The 27,677-nt window shown below is 36.7% G+C and overlaps 2 protein-coding genes and 1 long non-coding RNA gene across 4 annotated transcripts in view; 2 read left to right on the top strand and 1 right to left on the bottom strand.

Moving 5' to 3' along the window:
- The window catches only part of scn5lab (sodium channel, voltage gated, type V-like, alpha b), a 125,482-nt gene extending 122,756 nt beyond the window's left edge, over positions 1-2,726 (bottom strand). Inside the window, exon 1 of the mRNA XM_083543565.1 lies at positions 1,938-2,726. The gene's annotated coding sequence lies outside the window, so the exon portion shown is untranslated. The remainder of the gene's footprint in view (positions 1-1,937) is intronic.
- A 2,784-nt stretch (positions 2,727-5,510) lies between these two features.
- On the top strand, positions 5,511-27,215 carry wdr48a (WD repeat domain 48a). 2 transcript variants are annotated; one of them, XM_083546200.1, is made up of 19 exons: positions 5,511-5,582; positions 10,370-10,510; positions 10,660-10,738; positions 11,661-11,743; positions 13,292-13,421; positions 14,446-14,534; positions 14,655-14,756; positions 14,949-15,173; positions 17,901-17,975; positions 18,383-18,485; positions 19,571-19,668; positions 19,750-19,857; positions 19,997-20,093; positions 21,685-21,777; positions 21,863-21,968; positions 22,077-22,164; positions 22,381-22,457; positions 24,079-24,268; positions 26,192-27,215. In XM_083546200.1, exons 1-19 carry the CDS (start codon positions 5,517-5,519, stop codon positions 26,285-26,287), a joined length of 2,046 nt encoding a protein of 681 aa, XP_083402326.1. In that variant the 5' UTR covers positions 5,511-5,516; the 3' UTR covers positions 26,288-27,215. The 2 variants fall into 2 exon arrangements, with proteins under 2 accessions (XP_083402326.1, XP_083402325.1); XM_083546199.1 differs by having other exon boundaries at positions 5,513-5,582; positions 14,446-14,536; positions 14,645-14,756.
- LOC310721365 lies at positions 25,216-25,930 on the top strand. Its single transcript, XR_014532007.1, has 2 exons — positions 25,216-25,589; positions 25,625-25,930. It is a non-coding gene; the product is annotated as an uncharacterized lncRNA (long non-coding RNA).
- Positions 27,216-27,677: the final 462 nt, after the last annotated feature.

Here is a 27,677-nt window from a genome sequence, read left to right as displayed (position 1 = left end):
ATATTGTGAATAACAATCTCCATGAAATACTTTTGAAATAATTTCAATATATCAATATTACAACTATATCAATAACAGTCATCTCATAATTAATTAATCTCTCTCATACTTAGAATATAGGCTGAACTCTATAGATTTTGTTCTATACAAAACTCAATAAATTGTGTCTACAGTCTTCCGGGTTGAAGTTAATAATCCAGCATGTATCGGACACCCAGGGTCAAATTGTCAGGTCTTTAGTGAAAGAGCGCAAAATTTCTTTTTACATGTTACTGTTTTATTATTGTTATTTTATTTATTTATTTATTTCGGTGGTGCTGGTGTTAGTAAACATATTTATTTGCACTGATTTTTCTGGCTGCCCATTAGAAGATAACGTGCTGTATTTCTTATTTACATCATTTGAAACTACCTTTTATAACACCTTCACTTTTACAATCCTCCAAAGCTATTATTCTACATACTTTCAAGGTATTCACCTAAAAGCATGCATTTTTGGCATTGACACGGTGAGAAGTGAACTTTCAGGACCTTGGACAAGAGCTCGAGGCTTCCCGAAGCTTTTTCTTTTCCGCGTTGAAAGGTGACTCAGTGAGAGGGCGGGGCTTTGCTTCCACAGCCGCATATTTGTCTACTAAATACTATGTCGAAATAGCACTCCACCTATTCCGACACACTGTATAAAGCGAACGTTAAAAGCTCGTTCAGACCTGAGAATTAACAGCCACTGGCTGAATTGCATACAGCCATCCTAAGAAGTATCCAACTAGCTCAGTATGCGACAGGTTATAAACGGTGCTGTGTTATTTAGTGTTTAGTGGTATGCAGAGTTTGGGACGCAACCGGTGGCTTGTTTGGGAGCATCCGGTAAACAGCACACCTGTTCACGCAGTGCCGAATCACAAACCTCAGTTAAAAATAAATAAAAATGTAAAGCAGTTTTGTATTATATTCTAATTGGATCTTAAAGGCCACTTGTGTAACTTCATTTGATTTTAGTGTAATACTTTTCTAAAAGTGCAATATATATTGTGTGTGTGTGTGTGTGTGTGTGTGTGTGTGTGTGTGTGTGTGTATATATATATATATATATATATATATATATATATATATATATATATATATATATATATATATATATAAATAAACTTTACAGGTAAGAGATCATCAGTGTCATCAGGGAAGATACAATCTATGTACCCTTAAGGATTACTATTTCTGAGTGGGTAAGTAGGTGAGTAAGTAAGTACAACCGTTAGTTAATCAATCAATTAATTAATCTATTAATTAATTAATTAACAAACAATAGCTTTTGCGACATGCGTGCGCGTGTGTAAAACGTGATTATTTTAAATGCTTTGTTTTTTATGTTTTAAAAGCATATATATATATATATATAAAAGCATATAAAACGATAAATGCGCAATTATAACCAAAGAAGCAAATAATGTTGCCCTCAGTTTTGCCCCCCTCCATGAATACTTTAATAAACAATGCTTCAGCTGTAAATGGGCACTAAACGTGATTCAGGCTTCGTGCACGCGCATGGGCGTGATTTTAATTCGGACCTACTGCCTATGCTGAACTAGTCGTCACTTGACTCGAGGTTAATTTATATGATCTAGTCTCTATTATCCAGGGCTATTATTCTTCCATCATATTTCACTAACCATCTCCAACCCTGTTCGGTGCACACTGTTTATTGGTTTCTTGTTTTAAAGTTGCAAATTGTAATTATGAGAGCAATGTGTGTTTCTGAAAGAGCGTATAAGGCTACAAGGTTAACTTTTATTAACTTAAAAAAAGGCCTGAATAAACCGGAGGAGAAAGTTCCAGATTTGTTTTCTAAAAACAGCGATATATACACAGAGAGATAAATAGAGAGAGAGAAAGAGAGAGGGGGGGGGGTAAACTGACTGGACGTGCTGCTTACTTACGCGTGAAACTTTCTCTTCTCTGCAGCTTTGCGTCCAAAAAAGAAGCGACCCTTAGAGTTCAGCGACTTCCGACATTCCCAGTGCGCGTTAGCAAAACCTACAGTAGCCTGAGGGCACGTGAAGCCCTCTCTGGAAACTCATCCCGTCCAGATAAACGGCGTCTGATTATCTTGTTTTCCTTCCCTGGCGCTAAAAGCGCTCATCCATTCGTTGATCAGACGCAATCCGACGCGAGCTGAAATCCCGCTCCATACGACATGGCGCAAACCAAAAAAAAAAAAAAGCGAGAGAGAGAAAAACCTTTTCCCACTGGGTCCTCTAGGTAAATCATCCAAATCAGAAAGACTCCAACATAATAAAGTTGAGATAAACAATAAAAAATAAAAAATAAAAACAAAAACAAAAAATAAATACAAATATAAACAATGACAGGTCAGTGACGCGGAACCCGACACTTCCCGGCGTGTTGTCCAAGAGGCGCCTGGTGATGAGAGACTCTGTATTTGGCAGGGACTCGGAGTTCCCAAAGCTCTCTTGTGATCACGTCTCCGGGTGCGGAACGCGTGAGGAACCTGTGCGATCGCCGTCGAGCCGCCGACTGAGGAAGTGAGCTGGTCGGCGCACGGGGTGGGGGGGAAACGCCTTCTACTCTCGCCTGCTCCTTTGCGCTCCCTTTACGCACCGCTCCGACTCACCTCTGGTTTGTCCCTTTCAAAGTTTCTTTGCGCAAAATAAACAAAAAAGCAAGCAAACAAACAAAAAAAAGCAAACAAACAAACATCGATAAATCACGGCTGTAAATTCGGATCGCTCCGTGCACGGATAGCGCGCGCTCTGAGTGCGATCTAGGACAAGTCTTTGGGGAATGGAGTGTTTAATATCATGCGAACAACTGTTGTTTATGAAGCCGCCAGAGCAATTAAGTCTGCTGTGCTGTTTACGCCCTTTAATGCGGGATTTAAGTGTTTACGAGGACATTTTCATGAAGGACACCGATTTCTGTGCTTGTTTGTTGAGTAGCTCTTGAGGAAAATCTAAGATTATTCCCTTACAGTAGATGATGTGCATTAGCACCCATAATAACTTTATTACAATACATTTATTTTGATGAGTGAGATTAAAAAAGGGAAATTGAATTGAATGTGTATATATAAATAACGCATTGGGGTTTTTGTTTCTTTTGGTTTAAGAGGTGCATCAACGCACGCTTAACTTGGAAAAGAGTGCACACACGCGCGCACACACACACATACAGCTGCTGAATCTGCAGCTCCCTCTGGTGAACTTCTAATGCTAGAGGCGCATAAGGCTTCTACATGTTAGTTTCTTTCGGCTTCTCCCGTTAGGGGTCGCCACAGCGGATCCTCCGCACGTTTGATTTGGCATATGTTTTTACGCTGGATGCCCTTCCTCCCCAATTTATCCGGGCTTGGGACCGGCACTGAGAGTGGTTGGGGATGGTTCCCTGATGGTTCGAACCCGGGTCGCAGCGGTGAGAGCGCTGCATCTTAACCACTAGACCACCAGGGGACCTAGCGCTTCTACATGTTACGTTTCTGTAATTTCTGACAACAAAGCAATCGACAATTCACACCAGACACAGTTCAAACACCTGGACAGGGCAGAGTTCATGGTAATACTGGTGAAATATCATAGTCATAATATCAAGTCAAGTCAAGTTTATTTCTATAGCGCTTTTCACAACAGACATTGTCTCAAAGCAGCTTTACAGAATTTAACAGTAAAGGTGAATGGTGTGTATTTATCCCTGATGAGCAGCCGTGGTGACTGTGACAAGAAAAACTCCCTTAGATGTTAAAGAAGAAACCTTGAGAGGAACCAGACTCAAAAGGGGAACCCATCCTCATTTGGGTGACATCAAGAGTTTGATCATAAATCTTTCAACAAAACACAACACTGGAGAGTGAGAACTAACATGAGCACTGGAGTGTAAGATTATAAGTAATGATCTTTCTACAGTCTTTTACAGTCATTGTGGTTATAAAACTAGGAGCTACTGAGCAACTCATAATAGCCATCATAGCCATCATAGTCAATCATCAAGGGTTGGATATAAAATCACTTCAGATATCAATATCAAGCTCCTCATATGTAGTCAAAATACCCCCAAATACAACCATGTTACTGCGATTATCTGCAGTCATTATTCAGATTTGATTCACGACTAGATAATTACATTCTTCCACAGATAAATTAACAATATTAAGTCAAGTCAAGTTTATTTCTATAGCGCTTTTCACGACAGACATTGTCTCAAAGCAGCTTTACAGAATTTAACAGTTAAGGTGAATGATGTATATTTATCCCTCATGAACAGCCATGGTGAATGTGGCAAGGAAAATCCCCCTAGATGTTATGAGGAAGAAAGTTTGAGAGGATCCAGACTCAAAAGGGGAACCCATCTTCATTTGGGTGACATCAAGAGTGTGATTATCACAATATTAACCAAAATCTATTTTAAGCAAGAAGCAGAAAAACACATACGTTTCCACTGATCAGACATGCTTAAAATATCAGTATGTTTCATTTAAGTTACATTTGGATAGTGATAAAAATGCACATAGTGTAAAAGTAGAATACCAAAATCACAAAGTTCCATTCAATTCAATTCAATTCAATTCAATTCAATTTAGTTTGATTTGTATAGAACATTTTACAATTGATATGGTCCCAAAGCAGCATTATAGAGATAAACAAGTTATACAATTTTAATGTTAGTTCCTATAAATTCATTATAGCTTTATCATTGTTGAGATAATACACAGTCATGCAAATTGCTGCCCGAAGCCATTTATATTAATTACAGTCCAAGTCCATCCTCAGTTCTTGGGTTTCTCAGTAACATCATGGATCTTTAGGCTGCTATAGATGGTTATAAATGGTTATATAGTTACTGATGGTCAAGAATGGTTATATAGCTATAGATGTTTATAAATAGTTATAGATGGTTATAGATGTTTTTATGTAGATGGTTATATAGTTAAAGATAGTTATTTATGGTTATAGATTTTTTTTAGATATAGGTTGGTTATATAGTTATAGATGGTTATATAGTTATAGGTGGTAATAGATGGTCATAGATCGATATATAGTTATAGATGGTTATAGATAATTATAGATGGGTATACAGTTGTAGATGTTTATATATGATTGTATATTGTTATAGATTATTATGCAGTTATAAATGGTTATATAGTTAGAGATATGTATAGATGATTATATAGTTGTAGAGTGATATGCTGTTATAGATGGTAATAAATGGATAAGTCGTATAGATGGTTAAATAGTTTTAGATAGATATGTAATTATAGCTGGTTAGAGATGGTTATATACTTTTAAATTGATATAGATGATTATAGATGTATTTTTGGGAACTTTCAACTTTCTGAAATCATTAGAACCCCAAATGAAAAAGCTGTGTAGGGAAAACACACACACACACACACACACACACACACACACACACACACACACACACACACACACACACACACACACACACACACTTTCTGTACTTCGCGCGCGTTTTTTTTAATAACGCTTCACGGAAGTGACGTCATGCTGTCAACATGTAAGATGGCGACCCATCACAGGCAGAATGCTGCCGGCCGGAGGAAAGTGCAGGTAAATGTAAACTTTCACGGTGGTTTTTTTTTAAATATGTGCGTAGACAAGAATTTAGTAATGACTATTTAAGATCCTGTGTGTGAAGCCTTTCTCCACGCTGTGTGTGTATTTTATCATGATATCTGTGTAAAAAACCGAGTGGAGTCTGTGACCTGGGGCTGAATCCCAAATGACTTTCTCCTCTCTCTATAAGTGCACTATTCAGATGAAACATCACACAAAAGTGCGCTATTATTCTTTCTTTTCTATGTGGATGTAATTTGGCCCTCAGCCCCTGATTACGGACTCGGGAGCTAGCACAAATCTTCAGCTAGCATACTTATAGTTTGTGCGTGTAGCTTTACTGGCTCGTATTTGAGTGGACCCTATTTCTAATTCATGGTTATATATGAAAATAGTGCGCATTGTTAAAGTTAGAGTAGATGTCCAGGTTGCACATTGTTCATCTGCCATTTTTCCATAAATATGTCGTGTGAATTTGATTGCTAGCTATCTGCTAAGCCCAAGTCCACGCCCCCTTCCTACTTATCTCTGCAGTGGAGAAACATTGTGCATTAGTAAACCGTAATTAAGATGTACACGATTTCGGTAACTGCGCCATCAAGACAATGTTATCAAACCACCCAATTTGGTCGCGTTTGGTAAAACGTTAAACGGAAAGCTCCCGGTGTCGCTGTATGTCTGCCGTATTTCTGGCTGTCGTAAAAGTGTCGTAACGTACTACATAACTATGATTGTTTTGGAAATGTAATTTTCGCCAATTTACAATCTCCATTTCCCTTACTGGATTTATTGTCTGTATCATGTGTAAACCTGGATGAAGAAAGTCCAGGCGCTAACTCAGAAATTCAGTATGTTTGCATGTATTAGTATGCTTATTTGCGCCTTACCAATTGTTGACACATATTTGGATGTTTAGTTGTATACTAACAAAAACTAACTGTTTGCATTTATTTAGAGGTATAGTCATTCAGATGTTTACAATATATAGTCACTCAGTTTATATAAATATTTATTAGATTTAGCAAAATCTGTTCGATGTTGCAGTGCTGCTGATATTCCTATACAAACATTTTATATTGTATTGACGATGTAAACACTTGAGACAGGAATCGGAATAACGTTTCTCTTCTTTATGTCTGCACATATGGTGGCACTGACAATTAAAAAAAACCCTTATGAACCTTATCAACAGCGGCTTTCACATTGTAGAGAAATGAGACAGGCATTGAAACTGATCAGACTTTATGTCGAGTTTTTATTCAAGACACAAATTTCAATCGACCAACATTGGCTTCAGTCACTCCTTTATATATTCATATCATGACACGTAAATGTGCTTAAAACGGTGCAATTTAGGGCCGACTGATCATATCATATCAACTCTGGTTAAAAAAACAAATGAGTAGGCAGACTTATTCACCAGATAACACAAAATTACATCATTCATATTTGGCTAGGTTATTAATTTATAAGAACATACTAACTAGAGTGTAGAGTTGTGTGGCTGAAATATTATGGACTAGGACTCAGAGATGTAAAGCTCATTGGTTAAGGCTTCTGGTTACTGAATAGAAGGTTGAGGGTTTAAGCTCCAGCAAATCTCCTTCAGGGATGCCGTATCACTGCTGATCCTTCACTCTGCCTCCTGCTTCCTAATAACCTGGGATATGTGAAGAAAATACATCACTGCTCTGTAATGTACATGTGACAAATCTTTCATCTCTCTTTATTTCTTTACGCATGGATGACCATGCTTTAATGGGATTCGCTGATCACTCATGGCTTTTATATCGCTATATTCCTAAGCATATGTCTGTTCAGAGGGCACATGTGGGCACGTTCAGTTGGGAAAGCTTCTCTAAGATTGTTTAGTGTTGTAGAATCTTGTGTTTCGTATGCGTCAGTCTGCATTGCCCTCTGCAAAGTACACTGAGATTATTATTTCTCTATTGTTAGTTTATTTCTTGTCAAGTATATCTTTTTTTTTTTTTTTTCAGGTTTAATACAGTGAATTGTGAGTAGTAGTGTAGCTGCTCTTTGTCATCAGCAAATTTTGTTTAATTTATTAGGACAAGTCAACATACATAGTGATTTTGGTAAATCGTAGTAATCTCTCATTACACTTTAATTAAATATGTATTAATGGAAATGCATTATTTGCCTTTTTTCTTAAATCTTTTTTTTTGTTGTTTTTGGTTTGCATTTTTTTCATTGTTGTCCATTTTGTTCCTTATCGTGTCACTTTTATGGTCCATTAAAAAAGAAAGAATGAATATTATGTAGAGGTGTTTCATTTTATTAAACAAAGGTGTAATTTAACTTTTTCCACTGCTGCATTGCTGGAATGTTTTATTGGAATCATGATATAATATTTTTTTCCTATTGCCCTTGTCAGCTATGGTTCAGATGTTTCATTGTGAAGTCACTGTGATGAGAGACAATTATTTTTTTAGTTAAGTAATACTGAGATTAATTAGTCATTTATACTGCATTTCCACAGAGAGAGAGAGAGAGTGAGAAAAAGAGAGGTAAGATTAAAATAGGTATCTGTAAGATTTAAAGGCGGTGAAGGAAAAGGCCTCAGGAGGCATATGATTTGTTTCTCTGTGTGTACAGAGTCATTGATCATCATCTTGCTATATCATGTGTGTGCAGTGTTTGTACCCCCTGAGTGCACTTGGCTTTGTGAAATGGCCTTATTACTTATTGCCCATTGTGCGATCATGCAGATGCCCTGAATTTGAAATGATCTCCACTGAGACACTTCTCCATGCTGTTACAAATGCACTGCCATGTTTAACAGCAAGAAACAGACTGTGGATTGCAAACATCCCTGTTTTTTTTTTCTTTCTGCTAAGCAGAAATACAGCTGCATGGAAAAAAAGAGAGTAATGCATGACTCATCACATGCTTCTTTTCCCTTTTCTCAGGCATCCTGCTTGTGCACTACATTATACCAGCTTGTGTCTGCTTGTGCGTCAGACTCGATACAAGCAATTTCTAAGCAGCAGCTTTGCCTTGAAATCCAGCTTTGTGAAGTTTATAATCTACATTTTTTTACACTGTCAGAATGGGGATGATATAAGTGCCAAGCTGTATGCTTTATATTTTCTGCTATATAACACACATATACACTATATTGACAAAAATATTGGGACACCTGATCTTTCCCGCCATATGTGATTCTTATCAAACTGTCACCACAAAGCTGGAGGCACACACTTGTGTATGTATGTCTTTAGATGCGCTATAATACATTTTCGATGTTCACTTGAATGTGGAAACCCAAACCTGTTCCAGCGTAGCAATGCCCCTGTGCACAAAGCCAGCTCCATAAACAAACTGTGTACATGGTTTGGAATGGAAGATCATGAGTGGCCTGCTATAGAGCTCTGATTTCAACCCTGCTGAACACCTTTGGCCTGAATTGGAACACTGACTGCATCCTACACCAGTACCTGACTTTACTAAGACCATTGTGGCTGATGAACACTGTGTGTGTGTGTGTGTGTGTGTGTGTGTGTATGTATATATGTGTGTGTATATATATATATATATATATATATATATATATATATATATATATATATATATATATATATATATATATATATATATATATATATATATATAAAATCTCATCTCACATTTCAGCAATCTTTTTAGTATCTTCTCAAGGGACTATACTATAGAAATAAAGCTTGTATATATTTTAGATTGATCAATATGCAGCTTGTATAGCAGTATAGATTCACTGTCCTATGAAAATAACTCAACATACAGCCATTATTGTCAAAATAACTGGCACCAAAGTGAGTACACCCTAAGTTTTAAGAGCTGTATGTCGTTTAACCATTGAAAACCACATGTCCTATTCATGTTCTTGTTTTTTTTTTCATACATATTTTAACAAATGTCATTATTCCTTCCATCTTTTATTTATTCGATGTGTGGAGTTGTCAGAATTTTCTCCTTTTATGTGAAATTCTTAAAGCTGGACATAAAACGCAAATAAATCCATAGTGCTAGCATTAGCCACTAGCCACTTCCTGGTTTAGGTGTATAACACTAGCGCTATGGATTCCTGAGTGTTTTCATGCATGCGCAAAACAAATCTCGAGTAGCCACAGTGACACTGCGCTAGCTCTAGTTTCTTTTTCTATACCTCTAGCAGTTTTCTGTGTGTGTGTGTGTGTGTGTGTGTGTCAGAGGTGGCAAAAGCACACACATCCTTTACTTAAGTAGAAGTACAGATACTCATGTTTTAAAATACTCGGGTAAAAGTTGAAGTACTGATTAAACTTTTTTACTTAAGTGAAAGTAAAGAAGTCTTGGCTCTGACATGTGCTTAAGTAAAAAGTAGTTTGTGTCGCCATTATGAGGGAAAAACCCACAAAACGCCACCTAGAGGGTTAATTGTGTAAAACATGGCGGATTATGTGTTTGATTTGAGACTTGGCGCATAAATAAAACAAAAGTTTACTGATTAAAAATATTTTTATCTGGAGTTCATTTATTTATTTTATATCTAAGTAAAGAAAGGACATCGTGGATAAATGTCTTTTTTTCCCGAAGGTTTTAATCTCCCCTCTTTTATATTTAGATATTTATTAATGTAATTAATTTTTTTTTAATAAAAATGGTAAAAACAGAAATGCGCGCTGAATTGGAATTTTTTTTTTTTTTTAATTGAGTTGGTATGATGCCAGATGTGCTGGTTCAAGTATGATTTAAAAATATTTAAGGACATATATTCTTGCATTTCTTTCAATGTGCCGCAGGTGTCGTATGTGATCAGAGACGAAGTGGAGAAATACAACCGTAATGGAGTTAATGCATTGCAGCTGGATCCAGCTCTTAACCGGCTCTTCACTGCTGGTCGCGACTCCATCATCCGGATATGGAGCGTCAACCAGCACAAGGTGCCTATGCGTCTGCCCCCCCCCCTTCAGTATCTATGCTAATCTGATACTTTAATAATGTTGGAGGCAAACACAAGCATAACGTGTAATGGGATACGAGATAAAAATTGCAGGTTCGCTGACCTATCGTTGTTTTGTGTGCTTTTTAGCAAGACCCATACATAGCATCAATGGAACATCACACAGACTGGGTCAATGACATCGTCCTCTGCTGCAACGGAAAAACTCGTGAGCATGGCTTCATTATAAACCGTCTTTTATATACGTGGGCAAGTAAATTGGCTTGGATGTTAACTCTATTAATATACATCAATGGTTCCCACCGAGGCGTTTTACTTCGTTATGAGATTCTCCTCATTGCCAGTGCATGTAAAGCCAAATGAAATCTATTTCTCATCACATGATCTCCTCTTTATTGGTCTTTCGGTGAATTGCTGCTTAAAGCGAGATGCTGTTTTTAACATCAGATGCATCGCTGCCAGTGTGAACCATAGCAGGTGGTGCACTTACAGTTGCTACTGAAGTGCTATTAGAGAGACCTGGGTTACTCTTCTCGGAGGAATGTGCACCAGCCGAGCTGCTGGGAGGAGACATTTTATCTATTTCATCTGTCCATTTGAATCTTCTTTGCTGTTGTCGATAAATGGCACACTGCATTAAGGTGCACTTACACGGGACACTTGAATGGATGCTTTTTCTTGACCACAAAGGCTGAGGTTCTTTGATTGGTCGTCCTGGATTTGACCTTTTTATGGCACTTCTATTTTGCTGTTTATACACCAGAGAGGGGAAGCGTTTATATTTCGTTTGTGAGAAATACATGCTCGGTTCGTTTCATAATTTTGATTACATACTGATAGAAACACAATGCATAAGGTTAAAGGGTAAAAAGCACCATAGTGCCCTTTCTATCACACCAGTTTGGGAACCACTGACACAAATCGTATATTACATGAATAGTGCATTTATATTTCTTCTAAGCTCGAACATTGCACACACTTGCAGGGTTTTTTTTAGAAGTGTTCTGGTTAAAGAGCTCTGTCATTTCTAAAAGAATTTCCCGCTGAAGAAATGTCGTGTTATAGTGTTTGTGGAACGCGTTAATACGCTAATTTGTGTAATCCCTGTATGTATTTATTTATTTTTACAGTGATATCTGCTTCATCAGACACCACTGTGAAAGTCTGGAATGCACATAAAGGTTTTTGTATGTCAACACTGCGAACACATAAGGTACGTACAAAAAAAAAAAAAACATTTCAAAGTGGAAATGGCCATGCAGGTTTGGATTATGTAAAGCTTTCTTTGTTAAATGTCATATAGAAAAGGTTCATAACCTGCATCATAACTAGTTATTTATTTTTTTTAAGCAAAAAATCTAAAATGAGTAATGCTGTGAAAAGGTCCTGGTATGGAACTAGCTAGAAATATCAAATTCAGTTTTTTGATGCATTTATTTTCTCTGGTTTTGCTACAAATTATTTTCCTGTATAATGTTTAGTCATGGCAACAGACAAATAGTTAACAGTGAGCAGGACAGACTCCAGAAGAGCCTGGAAACAAGCATAGCGCTTCATCTAGAGCCATAGCGAACGCACGTGCGTGTCTCATATTTCAAGAGACTGTTGTGGTAATTATGGAATTTAATATCATGAGGCATTATGAAACAAATCATGTGCAGTGGGGAAAAAAAATTATTCAGAGGATGAGAGGGCAGAGAAACTGAAGCAGCTGGAAACTATCCTGGCAGAAACAACCTTTTCTTTTTCCCCTGTCAGAGCAAATGAGGCACAGAACATTACTAGAGCTAATAAGTGGCAACGCTTTCACCTAATCAGCACTGGGAACCTTTCCTGAATTTCCTGAGTCTGCTATTAAAGTAGTCAGTAAGAATCTTCCTGAAAATAAGTACAGATTTATGAACATTATCATATGTGAAGTAAAAAGAGCTGCTGCGGTTATTCCACTAAACATTCCACGATCTAGTATTATATTAGTATTATAACCCAGCCTTCTGATATTATTTATAAGGGTGTGATCTAGCTCTACTAAGAGCTTTGGACATCTCAGGGTTGGATAAATAGTAAACTAAAGGATTCGGCTTGGTATTGAAGAGGTGTTGCATCTCTTGATTGTTAGCACTGTATATAGAACTGTTTTAATATTCCAAATTATTGAATATATAATTGTACTACATATTTGTCTACAGCATTGTAAATTGCTATTTGGGTGATGTAAGATGTAACAAAGTGTTGCTGTAGTAGTTTAGATCAATTCACACAGGCTAAGCGATCTCTTTAAATCACAGTGCTGGGAGCGTCTTTATGATGTATGCCCAATTTTTATGTAAAAAATACACGAGCTCATTTAAATGCAGACTGATTTTATTTGACCTTTTATCATATGCACTTTGTGGAGACACTGAGAAGATATTTAATAGGCCACATACCTATAAAAACAAAAGCGGTCTGTATTGTATCTGTGCTCAGTAATCAGTCTAATACCTCTGGAAGCATCACATCCTTGTATCATCAATACAATGGAATCTGTACAAAGATCTAAATTTGAATTAAATGTTTATTACCGTGGTTTAGTTATTTATTTACTGGTCATTTGATCAAATGTAAATAATCTTTTCAGACCCATACATGAGCAGTCTGTAAAAATAACTGATTCCTTGAGATACCGTAGTAATATCACCTTTTATATGTTTTTATGAATTGGTATGTAAATGCGTTCCTAATAATGTAAGGGATGATTGTTTTTATTTATTTGTTCCAGGATTATGTTAAAGCTTTAGCGTATGCTAAAGATAAAGAGCTGGTGGCTTCAGCAGGGCTGGACAGACAGATCTTCTTGTGGGATGTAAACACACTTACAGCACTGACTGCCTCCAATAATACTGTCACTAGTGAGTACCGTTTGTCTGCTTACTTCAACTTAACCATCAGTTACTGTGCAGTAGAAGTATGTAATATTACTATTCTGCTAATATGTCATAAAACCTGAGGAATACCACCTTGGGAAGTGGTAGTTCAGCGGTTAAACTGTTGGGCTTCTGCTCTGAAGGTCGTGAGTGCAAATCCCAGCACCACCAAGCTGTTGCTGCAGGGCCCTTGAGCAAGGCTCTTAACCCTCAACTGCACAGTTGTATAAATAAAATAACTGTAAGTCGGTCTGGATAAGGGCAAATACTGTAAATGTAGATAATGCATTTATAAGTAGCAGGTATCCTGTTATATATCCTGTATATTTATTATACATTTAATTTTTTTTTATTTTCTTCAAAATGAAAAGTAATAATTCAAGTTTCGACGCTACTGTTTTTCTCTCCTAAAATGAATCTCGCTTGAACACACTGTTTAGATACTGTTTGATTAGTTGAAACAGACTGTTCTCAGCTTTCCTAATGAAAGAATACTTGGGGGCAGATGAGGTACACAGTGACACTGTCCATTCAGTCATATAACACCATGCTTTCCAAGAAAAAACACCCACTGGTGTGTTCATTGGTGTAATTTAGGTTTAATAAAGTGCGTGCACTCACATAAACAGATGAATTAATGTATGCGTCATCTTATTGATTGTTTGAAAGTATAAGGACTAACAATTATGGTAGGAGTCTCCAGTGTCTGCTCTATATAGCCTCTCTTTTGCCTCTGACCTCGACACAGCATGTCCGGTGTTTGTCATATAATGTTGATTCAGAATTTTTTCGTGTATGTTGTGCATCTTTCCATTAATTATAAGTCATTTCTTCTCCATACTTGGTTATATCCTAATGTTTTATATAATTGTGTAGACAATAAGTAGCCAGGTTTTGTAAGACAGATTATTATTATTATAATTTTAATGATGGCAGAGTAGCAGATTTAGAGGAATTTAGGAATTTGATCTGGTTTTGCACAACCAAGACATACTCGAACCTCTTTCAGCTTCGTCTCTCAGTGGAAACAAGGATTCGATCTACAGTCTGGCGATGAATCAGATGGGCACAGTAATAGTATCCGGATCTACTGAGAAGGTATCTGTCAATAAATTTTGTAAATTTTTCATATAAAAATTGTGTTGAATGTTTCTTTTGTTGGTCTTGTGTAGTTAGAGGTCTGTGTGTGTATGTGTGTGTGTGTATGTGGTTTCTCAGGTTTTAAGAGTGTGGGACCCCCGCACCTGTGCCAAACTCATGAAGCTAAAAGGACACACGGACAACGTGAAGTCGCTGCTGCTTAACAGAGATGGCACCCAGGTGCACGACTGTTTTATTAAATATTTGGAGAGGTAGAGTGCTGGAAATGTAATGGCACTTCCGACAAGTGGACCAGCTTCATGCTGATATATTGAATTGTGCTTCTAGGTTTTGTTATTAAAACTGTACATAATATTGTCTTATAAATATTATCGATTAAGTGATTATCGATGTACCCTGCTCTGTGTTTAGTGCCTGTCGGGCAGTTCGGATGGTACGATTCGGCTGTGGTCACTGGGACAGCAGAGGTGTATAGCCACGTACCGTGTCCATGATGAGGGGGTGTGGGCGCTACAGGTGAATGAAGCCTTTACACACGTCTACTCTGGAGGCCGGGACCGGAAGATTTACTGCACAGACCTGCGCAATCCGGACATACGTGTCCTCATTTGTGAAGAGAAGGCCCCTGTCCTAAAGGTAGGTGAGAAATAAATCACCAAGTGACTGATTTGGCAGCTGAAGATATAAAATTTACACCTTAACTTTTGCAATACTATGATTTTTAGAATGACTCAAATAAAAATATAAATAAATAATTCCAGGTACTTGACTATATCTTCTGGCACCCTTGTTAAAGATGAGTTTGAAAATAGGTTATATAACATTTCTGCATAATTAATTAGCTGAATCTCACTAAAATTATGAGAGAAACCTATAGAAGCTAATTTCTGACACTAAATTGGGAATTTTTAATCTCACAATTCTGACTTTCCTTCTTGCAATTCCCAGATAAATGTGTCTGTCTGTCTGTATGTCACAATTTGAATGCGTATGTTAACAACTGGAAATTGTTGCTAATCAGACTTCCTGATTAGGAAGGACTTCCTTTTTCAGCATTGAAAATGCCCATTTCTACGATCAGTGCAATAATTAGAGAATTGCAGAAGTTAGTTGTAGGATGAGAAAGTCGCGCAAACTACAAGACACCCCCACCTACATCTCTACAATTTATTTGGAAGGGTTTCAGTGGAAAAATGCACTACTTGAGCATCTTCAGTTTGCCAGTCACTAATTGAATCAGCTTCTGTGGTCAGATGAAACCAAAACAGAGCTTTTTTGTAATAAACCTCGGCGGTGGATTTGCCACACACAGAGCAATATGGAAAAGTATTTCATGCCCCTGGTTAAATATGTTGGTTCCTTAATATTTTGGGGCAATTTGTCTGTATGGAGCATTGGTTTAATGCATTCTTCAACCTCATCAGGCATCATAGGAGAAGACCAGAGCTGTTATATTGTTATAGAAAGGTATCCATGTTTGGTATCCATGTGTACAGAGTATTCTTGCTATTCTTTCAGCGAAAGAATCTAAAGGTCAAACATTAAAGACAAAGTTTCAAAGCAGTCTTTGCTCATATTTACTAAGTGTTAGTGGAGGGCACTGTATATAGAGCTTGTAGAGAAAAGAACTTGATCCCCTCTAAATCCCGGGAAAACTACATAACAGGATACACAGCATCATAGACTCTTACGATTTAAAATTGTGCTTCCTTTTCCAAGGAAAAGGTTGTGGTTGAATCTTTGAGTTAAACCAGTCCCCAAAAATGACCACGGAATTAAACACGACTGAAATCGTGTACCGTGAGCTGAAAAAGAGAGGGCAAAGGATTTGGAAAGATTCGGTATTCAGGAGTGCTCTTAGATTCCTTTCCCTGTACAGTATTCTCGAGTTTTACGATAACAAAGAAACTTTCTTTCAGCTTCTCCCATTAGGGGTCGGACCCGGGCCGCGGCAGTGAGAGAGCCGAATCCTGACCACCAACAAAATACAGTATAAGAAAAGATACGATAAGATGTTGGCAAAGGGAGATATAAGGCAATAAGTACAAGCTGGCAATTACTGTTGCAGTAATAAGTCATTTTGGACATGTTTGCTAAAAGGTGTAACGATTCACACAATTCACGGTTCAGTACGTACATCAATTTTCAAGTCACGGTTCGGTTTAATTTCGGTACAGTTAGAGGGAAGAAATGCACAACATAAAATTGCTTCTTTTTTTTTTATTAACGCAGTTTATTATTATTATTAACATTTGTGATAATCATTTGAACAGTTTACATTTTTATAACAATAAAAATGCCTATTTGGTTGAATAATATGTATACTAATTAAAATTAATTCAATACAATTTTTATTACATTGATTTACTTTTGAGTAATTAATTAAATTGGCACAAATTAATAGTTTACATTTGTTAGAACCCATTTGGGTAATACATGCCTGTCTTTGTGTGTGTGTGTGTGTGTGTGTGTGTGTGTGCGTGTTTACATTTAATATTTAATTTTCTAAAGATATGATATACTTAACGGTTGCTTATTTCAGCACACTTTAACAAATGTCTTTAATACTTCCATCCTTTATTCATTCACTTCCTTGATATCTGGAATTGTCAGGATTTTCTCCTTTTAAGAGAAATTCTTGAAGCTGGGTATAAAACGCTAAATAATCCATATCGCTAGAGTTAACCGTTAGCCACTTACTGGTTTAGCGGCTAATGCTATGGTATCTTTAGCGGTTTCATACATGCGCAAAATAAATCTCTTTTCCGGTACGAAGTGAGTAGCCACAGTGACACTGCGCTAACTCTAGTTTCTATTTTATACCCCTGGCATTGTTGTGTGTGTGTTTTCAAGTTTAATAATAATAATAATAATAATAAAAACGCGCTCAAAGTGCGAGCCGGAGACAAAACAAACTTGTGGTCCGACACTTAATACTTTCCTGAGGGAACTAAGATCTCAACGACCGATGTTCCGCACGTAAAAAGGATTGCATTCGGTGCACATGTGTACCAAACCAAAATCTCTCTACCGACAAATGTCTGTACGAATATGTGTACACATAGTTTACACTAAAGTTTAGATTTCTCTCATATATTCAATGTGAATTCAGCTAATTTGCAATGGGTGCCAATGATGTCTGTGTTCAACATATAATTGCCAAAAAGAAACGGATCTATAACAATAGGGCTGAGTTGTTGCCAGAATATTTTTCTTCTGTCCTGAGAATGCCTTGACCTTAAGTAACAGGCTGCAGAGAAATACACTAAGGTAATAAAAACAGGTGTGGAGAGAAAAATGTTCGGATTGTACTTTGTAGCTATGAGCGAAGAAAGTAAACTTGCTGAATGTATATTTGGACAGATGGAGCTGGACAGGTCAGCGGACCCACCGTCGGCCATCTGGGTGTCCACCACAAAGTCCACCGTTAACAAATGGGTGAGCACAGCTGCCTTCTACAGTGACGTGAATGAAGACGCCACCTGCCCCAGCTGTTTCTGACGCATCATATAGACTCTCCTTTCTAAACTTTAATCATTCTTTTACCTTTTACATTGAAAGTTCCGTTGTTTGAATGTTATCCCTAGTTAATAATGTCTTGTTCTGTTGTTATTAATTAAGCACTAGGGCATAATCGAATGGCAGGAAACTGCTAATGGTAATGTGTCGAATGACGCACAAGTCCGATTGTACTCAATGTCCCAGTAGTTCACGTTCTCTCACCCACTTAACTTTCCCTGAACTTGAAATTTATAAAAGCTCAAATCTCAGTAATGATGCCTTAGTAATATCTCTGCCTTGAGTCTTTGAGCCTCAATTTTCATTCAGTCTCTATTACCCTGCAGTCTCTAAAGGGCATCCACAATTTCCGAGCATCTGGCGATTACGACAATGACTGCAGTACTCCCCTGACACCTCTGTGCACACAGCCGGATCAGGTTATTAAAGGTAAGCATCTGACTGCATTAGTTCTGTATGCATTTACGAAGTTTACATGCAGTGTGGTACTTGTAGTTCCGCGTTTGGTCTAGTATGCAGTTGTTTTTTTACACCAACCAGGCATAACATTATGACCAGTGATGTAAATAACATGGATTATTACTTAATCATGGCACCTGTTAGTGAGAGGGATATATTTAGTCCCCAAAATTGACGTGTTTGAAGCAGGAAAAATGGGCAAGCGTAAGGATTCGAGCAAGTTTGACGTGTGATTGATGGACGACTGGGGCAGAGCATCTTCAAAACTGCAGCTCTTGTGGGATGTTCCCGGTCTGCAGTGGTCAGTATCTATCAAAGTGGTCCAAGGAAGGAAAAGTGGTGAACCGGTGACAGGGTCATGGGCGGCCAGGGCCCATTGATGCAGGTGAGGAGAGCAAAGGTTGGTCCGTGTGGTCCGATCCAACAGACGAGCTCCTGTAGCTCACATTGCTGAAGAAGTTAACGCTGTTAATGCTCAACGGTTCACGACTGTTTTGGCACCAAAAGGGGGACCAACACAATATTAGGCAGGTGCTCCTAATGTTATGCCTCATCGGTGGCCATAAAGTTCTGTCTGGTCGGTGTATCTCAGCCAGGATTTTAAAATTCTGGTTACACCCAAAGTGATGCTAAAACACTGTCTAGCATTAATCCAGGCTTTATTTTCTGGCTACAGCCAGATATGTTTGACTCCATGTCAAATTAATGATATGTAATATCTTTATAATTTTTGGGAAGTATGTTTGTGCTTTTTTAACTGTCAAAGTATGTTTAATATGTTTTTACCGCTGTGGCGACCCCTAACAGGAGAAGCCGAAAAGAAACTTTATAGTATAAGTATTGCAGTATAAATCCATGCAATTTCTACAGTAATGTCTTTAATGGGGTTTGATGCTTTTTAATTCTATGGCAGTCTCAGGATTTAAAAATTCTAAATACAAATTGTCTATAAATGTAAATATGTTTCGGCTCTCTACATTCTTTCAGTCTTGCTTTGCAGTTGCTGACGGTGTTATGATGCCAGCACACATTCAGTATCTTAATTTGTCCTCTAGGTGGAGCCAGTATAATTCAGTGCCACATTCTCAACGATAAGAGACACATACTCACCAAAGACACCAACACCAACATCGCATACTGGGATGTGTTAAAGGTATGAACTGTTGCTTCGTTTTTCTTTTGCATCCAAGTTTTGACACCATGTTTTAGTTGCTTATGTGTAGCTTTTGTGCAGGCATGTAAAGTTGAAGATTTGGGAAAAATCGAGTTTGATGAGGAGATCAAGAAACGGTTTAAGATGGTTTACGTTCCTCACTGGTTTTCTGTCGATCTTAAAACAGGGGTGAGTCCCATTACTGTGTAAGAGTTTTATCTACCTAATAATGTTAAGATTTATAGATGTGAACACAATATTTTGTAGATTATAATTGTTTTAAATCTCGGTGTGTTGTGGTCATTAAATACTGTTTACTGTTTTATAGATGCTGACTATTACACTTGATGAGAGCGATTGCTTTGCCGCTTGGGTCTCGGCAAAGGATGCTGGATTTACCAGTCCAGATGGCTCAGATCCAAAATGTGAGTATAGCAATATTTGTGAAAAATCTTAAGTAAAAGTCAGTTGTTTATCCTTGCTGTTTGTGGTCAATGACTATTTCCAGTGCTCTGATAAGTGTCTTCTTGTCCTTTAATCCCAACCTTTGAATAACTGAGGTTGAAAAATTGTGTGGCAAAATTGTGCACATTAACATAATCTTAAATTTGTTTCTAAAACATTTTTTGAATGCATTTTTTTAAAGTGCAAATGGGTAATGATGATTCAAATGCCCCCTGACCTGGGCAAAAACTGTTTATATGCAAATAATATATATAATTTTAAGGACAAAACTTAGCACATTAAAGCTTTTATACAAGATGCACATTGACTACAAATGGAACTTGGATAGATTTGATAGTTTCGTCCCTTAAAGGTTATATTAAAATTGCTAAAATGCGAGGGGTGTACTTTTGTGAGTTACTCTGTGTAATATATATATATATATATATATATATATATATATATATATATATATATATATATATATATATATATATATATTACACAGAGTAAATATATATTACACAGAGACAATAATCATTATTATTATTATTATTATTATTTTAAAATCTGTTCTAAAGTACATTGACTGAATACGGTTTAGGTTTTTAATACTATAATGAACACGGCCATGGACAAATATTTATGCTTTGTGCAAATGTATGTTTATAATTATTGAAACCAGATTTAACATAGAGCATGAAGACAAAATATTGTAAATTTTTTTTTAAGTAATTATGGTGTTTTAAATGAGGTAAATCATCAATCTAAGCTTCTGCTATGTTTCCACCGGAAGGTTTTAATTGGTGGATGTGCGCATCACAGCGGATTTTGGTGCTTGATTTGAGTTACTGACGGGCCATTTGACTATATATATTTGATATATATATTGACTTTTTTATATTGATTCAAAATAAAAATGGGTGGATTTTTTTTATATATATATATATAATATATATATATATATATATATATATATATATATATATATATATATATATATATATATATATAAGGACATCAGGAATAATGTTCGTGTGTGTGTGTGTGTGTGTGTGTGTGTGTGTATATGTATATGTATGTATATGTTTATGTATACATGTGTGAGATTTTTTTTATGTTTAGCAGTAATACCAGAATTGTGCAAGAAATATGATTGGATTGCAAGATATATGGCTTGTTGAGGAGGAACACCAGAAAGAAATGCTCATATTGCTTAAAGCCAACAGGCTACAATAACTTTTAGGTCTCTACAATTGTGTTGTACAGAAAAGCACTTCAGAGTTAATAAAATACTAAACTCTGAGCTAGATGAGCCTAAACAGCATAAAAGCACAACCTGCCTCCATTCTCGTCAGCCAAAGCAGGAGTCTGGGTTTATACAGCACAGAGGATCAAAGAAACTAGGCAATTAAAGATTAAAAAATATATTTTCAAAGAGCATTTTTGTTTTCAAACATTGTTTCAATGCATGACTTTTCTTGGAAACAGTTGAAACGATTTTAAAGCTTCTGAAAGTGAATGTGTTGTTCTTTGAATGGGATAGCGACTGAATGCTGTTGTGTGTTGTAGTGAATCTGGGTGGACTGCTGCTCCAAGCGCTGTTGGAATACTGGCCCAGGACGCACAGCAGTCCCATGGATGAGGAAACAGAACTGAACCACAGTAAGAAATCCTGTCAATGGCGTTTTGTGTACTATAACCTTATATTATTTCCTTATAGAGTATCCTCCTAATCTATGTGCTTTAGTGAATGGTGAGCATGAGAACAGGATACAGAAAGGAAACGGCTATTTCCAAGTGCCACCACACACTCCTGTTATTTTTGGTGAAGCTGGAGGAAGAACGTTGTTCAGGTGTGTTTCTTTACAAGTACATGTTTGTTTGTGGTCTTGCTGGAAAAAAACAGGGACTCATGGTGTGAATCAATATTATTATATGGCCCCCTGTATGTGTATGTGCAGGTTGCTCTGTCGAGACTCTGGAGGCGAGACCGAGTCCATGCTGCTCAATGAAACGGTTCCACAGTGGGTTATTGACATCACAGTGGATGTGAGTACTTAAGACCATCCAGTGCCAATCCTGTCCAGTCTAAATGTCATTTATTTCATTACATTTAGACCTCTCAGACTGTGACTCTGGTTTTTACCTGAGCTATAACTAAGTAACTAAATTTAGCAAGTAAAGACCCAAATATTATTTTTGAAATATGCGTATTAAAAAATGTCTTCTTTTTCTGAAGATACTGCTCTGTTTCCTTTTGTACAGAAAAACATGCCAAAATTCAACAAAATCCCCTTCTACCTCCAGCCACATTCTTCGTCTGGTGCCAAGACGTTGAAGAAGTAAGTTACTATTCCTGGTAGATAACTTGTTATATGGTAAAATCCGAATCTCTCTGTGAGAACAGTTTCACATTTGTTACAGTTTTAAGCTAATATCAAAGTATTTGTGACTTTTTCAATGCACACGTTTGAACCGAGATCTTTCGAAGGAAGTGTTTTGTTAAAGCCAAGGGCCTGTGTTTGGTGAAGTGGTTACCATGTAAATAAATTCCACTTGATATTAGAGAGTGTGTATGTATGAATGTATATATTAGGGGTGTAAGGGTACACGAAATGATCGGTAAACAGTTTACATTTTTAAATCAGTTGGTTAAATAATGCTTGGTTAAAGAATATATCAATTAATAAGAAAATAAAATAAATCAAATTAATGCAATTCAGTTTTTTATTATATTGATTAAATTGAATAATTAAATCAAATCAAATAATTTAATTGATTAAATACAATTAAATAGTGGGAAAAAAAGATCAAATTATTTACATTTGTTAGACCCCATCTGGGTAATACGTGTGTGTGTGTGTGTGTGTGTGTGTGTGTGTGTGTGTGTGTGTTACATTTAATATTGAATTTTCTAAAGATATGATCTACTTAACTGTTCTACTTATTTCAGAGCATACTTTAACAAATGTCTTCATTCCTTCCATCCTTCATTCATTCACCTCCTCGATATGCAGATTTGTCTGGATGCTTTTATTTTAAGGTTAGCACTATGGATCCAAGATTTTTATCTTTTTATTTCACTGCAAGTTGTATTCTGCATATAACTATGTTTGTGACATTAAAAATCTTGAATCCATAGCACTAGCGTTAGCCACTTCCCAGTTAGCTGCTAATGCTAGCACTTTTAATTCTTTAGTGTTTTAATGCATGCGCAAAACAAATCTTATTTCCGGTACGGTTTAAGTAGCCACAGTGACACTGCACTAACTCTATATTTTGTTTTTATTATAATATAATATAAATATAGATAATAAACATACATTTGCATAATTAAATTTAATGCATTTTAATTTGTATAGTGCTTTTAACAATGGACATTGTCTCAAAGCAGCTTTACACTGATAATGTGGTTATAAAGAATGAATAAGATTGTTTTTTATAAGTGTAAAATTGTCCCTTATGAGCAAACTGGTGTGTAAAGCATATGTTGATTAAAGTTTTAAGAAAGAGTATTCTTTATTTAAGGTACATTTAGAACAGATAAAAATCTGTGATTAAGTTACAATTAACAATATAACAAAAAAATATATACTTAATAATAATAATAATAATATATATAATATTAATAATTTCTCTATTATTATTATTATTATTTGTATTCAAATCATTCGAGTTACTCAAGGAATAGTTTTAGCCCTAATATTACTGTTTTTTTTGTGCATTTTTAAATGTAAATTTTTTTTTTTTAATCTGGGATATAAATATCAGAAAATTAGACTAGAATTTATATTGATCTAATCTTTTATTATAAAACATACGTTGTTGCTTTGTGTATCTTCTTTGATCTTTAAGGATTTTTTAGAAAAAAAAAGAACGAAAACAAAAACAAAGGTTTATCACATGTCCATGGCACTCTATGCAAGCCTGAAAATATCTGCATGTTCTTTTGTTTGTGTTTAGGGATCGTCTCTCAGCCAGTGACATGCTCCAAGTGAGAAAAGTGATGGAGCATGTTTATGAGAAAATAATTAACCTAGACAGCGAGTCTCAGACGAGCGGTTCAGCTGGAGAGAAGCCGAGTGAGCAGAAAGAGGAGGAGGACATGGCAGTGTTGGCTGAAGAGAAGATTGAGCTGCTCTGTCAGGATCAGGTAAAAACCCATCATCCAAACTGTCCAAAAAAAAAAAAAAAAAGCTGTCTGTCAGGTATTAAGGCTTTCTTAGGGATCTGTATTATAATTTTTTTTTAAATATATAAATAATATAATCCTCATTGTCTTTCTTTTCAACCTCGTTATTCCATAGATAATTTTTTTTTTTTTAATTTACACTTGTAACCTGTGATTCAAATCATCAGAACTACTTTTAAGTTATCCTCATCTGTCTATCTTGATCTGTGTTCGAATATACAGTCCCTGACAAAAGTCTTTTAGCTTGTGTACAAATTGACCTGAAGTGCCCCTGAAATATTTTTCTAATCAAGATTTTTTTTTTTTTTACAAGAAATGGCTCATTTTAATCCCAACAGCTTTTGTAATAATGTTTTAGTGCAAAATGAAACTGTCAAAAAGTATTCTAATATTCACAGCTTGGTAAAGCCCATTGAGTCCATTTTTGCAAAGACATATATAATGGATCAATTAGGTCTCAGGTGTGTATAAAAAGAACCCTAGTACACTAGACCTTCACATCAACTGCAACTAAACCTCTGCAAACATGCCTAAGATTCACCCTGAGACTAAAGTTTTGATTATCAAGAGGCTGGAGACCAGATCCACTGCTGATGTGGCAGACACCTTTAATGTGTCTCAGCATCAAGTACAGAGGATAAAAAAAAAGATTTGAAGAGACTGAAGATGTTTTTGACAAGCCCAGGTCAGGCAGACCGCGCAAGACAACTGCTCGAGAGGACCGTTTGTTGGCTCGAAAATCCAAGGCCAGCCCATTTTTCACTGCGGCAGACCTGGTCACCTGAAGTCCCTGTGTCAACCAGAACAATTTGTCGGATTCTGTCTCGAAATGGCCTCGATGGTCGAATCAGTGCCCAGAAGCCATCCCTAAACAAAAGACAGGGCTGGAAAAGTGGCAGAAGGTGGATTTTTCAGATGAATCTTCTGTTGAATTACACTACAGTCGCCACAAATATTGCAGGAGACCTACTGGAGCCCGCATGGATCCAAGATTCACCCAGAAAACAGTGAAGTTTAGTGGCGGAAAAATGATGATCTGGGGTTACATCCAGTGTGGGGGTGTGCGAGAGATCTGCAGGGTGGAAGGCAACATCAATAGTCTAAAATACCAAAAAAATCTTAGCTACCTCTTATATTCCCAACCATAAAAGAGCCCAAATTCTGCAGCAGGATGGTGCTCCATCGCATACTTCCATCTCCACATCAAAGTTCCTCAAGGCGAAGAAGATCAAGATGCTCCAGGATTGGCCAGCCCAGTCACCAGACATGAACATCATTGAGCGTATGTGGGGTAGGATGAAAGAGGAAGCATGGAAGACGAAACCAAAGAATATTGATGAACTCTGGGAGGCATGCAAGACTGCTTTCTTTGCTATTCCTGATGACTTCATCAATAGATTGTATGAATCCTTGCCAAACCGCATGGATGCAGTCCTTCAAGCTCATGGAAGTCATACAAGATATTCAGTTTGGATCTCACAGCACCACTACTTAATTTGCTGACATATTTTTGTATTTGCAGTAAATTTGTTCAATTTCTGTATAGGCGACAAAACTTTTGTCTTGCCAAAATTTGACCTTTCTGTCTTGATTAAATGATAAATCTTTTTTCAGTGAAACAAATTTATTTCAGTGCATTAAACATCATTTGGGAGGGTTTTAGCTTTTCATATGCGCTATTTCTAACACCAATTGATTAATTAAAAGTCAGGTTAATAGCAGGTTTTTCTACAAAATGGATAAGCGACAAGAACTTTTGTCAGGGACTGTTGGTTGGGTCCGAATTTTTCAAGAAACTTAAAAACTCTACAATTTGGGTTGTTATTTTTCCATCCTTTATATCCTATTTCAGTAACACTGCTTTGCTCTGAATTCGTCTGAAAGGTTCTCGATCCTAACATGGACCTGCGAACAGTAAAACACTTCATTTGGAAGAGTGGCGGTGACCTGACGCTTCACTACAGACAGAAGTCCACGTAAGGAAACGACTGTAGCTCTACACATCTGTCCACCTTTTCCGTTCCAAATCCTATCCATGGACTTTGAAACTCATGCTCCCTCTGATCCGGTGTGTAATGTTCCATGGAGTCTGACACACAAAAACACACTCTCACCTGTGAATTTCACCAGATCTTCACAGTCCCTAAGCGGATCTGGATCTGCCAGGTTTGAAGTAGGAAGAGGAGAAAACCGGGAGAAGGGTGACAAATAGAAAAACTGACAAATAGAAAGGGTGGAGTGAATATTTTTTGGAAGCTTAATATTATTATTTAATTGCTATATGATTTCATGCGTCACTATGATTTTTCTTGCCCCGTTTTGTGTGTAGTTTGTTTAGATACGCACCATGTTTGACGGCACGTTGCTGTGACGCGAATGACAGACACCACATATTTTTTTGCTGTCTCTTCTTTATACATTCCACAGATGTTGATTTGCAAGCACCATTTTAATCCTTATGTTAGAGCGAAAAAACCCTAAATTATAATGAGCGATCGGTTTTGTTGATTGTAAAGGAGTGCAACTTTTAAAATTTCATGTACTTGAGGTTAGAAGTATACAAATATCCTGAAACCATGTTTAAAAAAAAAAGATTCATCTCTCTCACTAATGTTTGTGTTATCATTGATGCCATAATTCTGTACATATATTGTAATTATTTTGTAGGCAGTTTTACCTTTTGAGTTGCTTTTATTTACCTTTTTTTTTATTTTATTTTAATGTAAACCCGTTCTCTTCAAAAAGGTGCTTTTTATGGTGTGAACTATGCGAAATATGACAAGAGTCAGAAGGAGTAGGCTCATGGTTTCTCGTGTGATCCAGTCGCTGCTATCACTCTGTCCAACCAGAAGAGGGCAGACAAATACTGTAAAGAGATTGGAGAAGAGAAAGAAACTAGTAATAATAATAATAATAAAAAAAACTGATCTTAAATAATGAATTGTAATTAAAGTATATTTGGGTGACTGATTTCTATTTATGCAAAAGAGATTGGGCTTCGCAAACTCTCAATCAAAGCTGAGATTGCACAATGTTCTAGAAATGCATTCTATATTTGGTTTGAGTTCGAAAGAATAAAGAAAAAAAGAAAGAAAGCAAGGAGTGTACTTTGGTGTACTCGGATCAAACTGTTCCAACAAAATCATCATCACTTTCTTTTATGCACCTCATGTTGTTTGCATATTTTTTTCCCCTTGGTTTAATTGCATTTGCCTATTTAATATACAGGACTGCACATGTCTTCCAAGGCCAGTGCTCAAAATGAGGGGGGGACCCCATCAGGCATTGGCACCCTTCTGATGACAAGTAAAAAAATAGACTTATAAGATTATATTAGTAAAACATATATGAATTACACAGCAACTGGGGA

Source organism: Silurus aristotelis, assembly GCF_946808225.1.
Source record: "Silurus aristotelis genome assembly, chromosome: 1".
Classification (NCBI taxonomy): Eukaryota; Metazoa; Chordata; class Actinopteri; order Siluriformes; family Siluridae; genus Silurus; species Silurus aristotelis.
Note: the sequence above shows the minus strand (reverse complement) of the source record. Positions and strands in the feature narration are given on the sequence as shown.

Bases quoted from the DNA above. Each gene is read 5' to 3' on its own strand.
- wdr48a (XM_083546199.1), top strand. From the start codon at position 5,517: ATGCTGTCAACATGTAAGATGGCGACCCATCACAGGCAGAATGCTGCC. The intron at 11,744-13,291 runs GTACGTACAAAA...TATTTGTTCCAG, and splicing joins CAACACTGCGAACACATAAG to GATTATGTTAAAGCTTTAGC. The intron at 24,269-26,191 runs GTAAAAACCCAT...TTCGTCTGAAAG, and splicing joins AGCTGCTCTGTCAGGATCAG to GTTCTCGATCCTAACATGGA.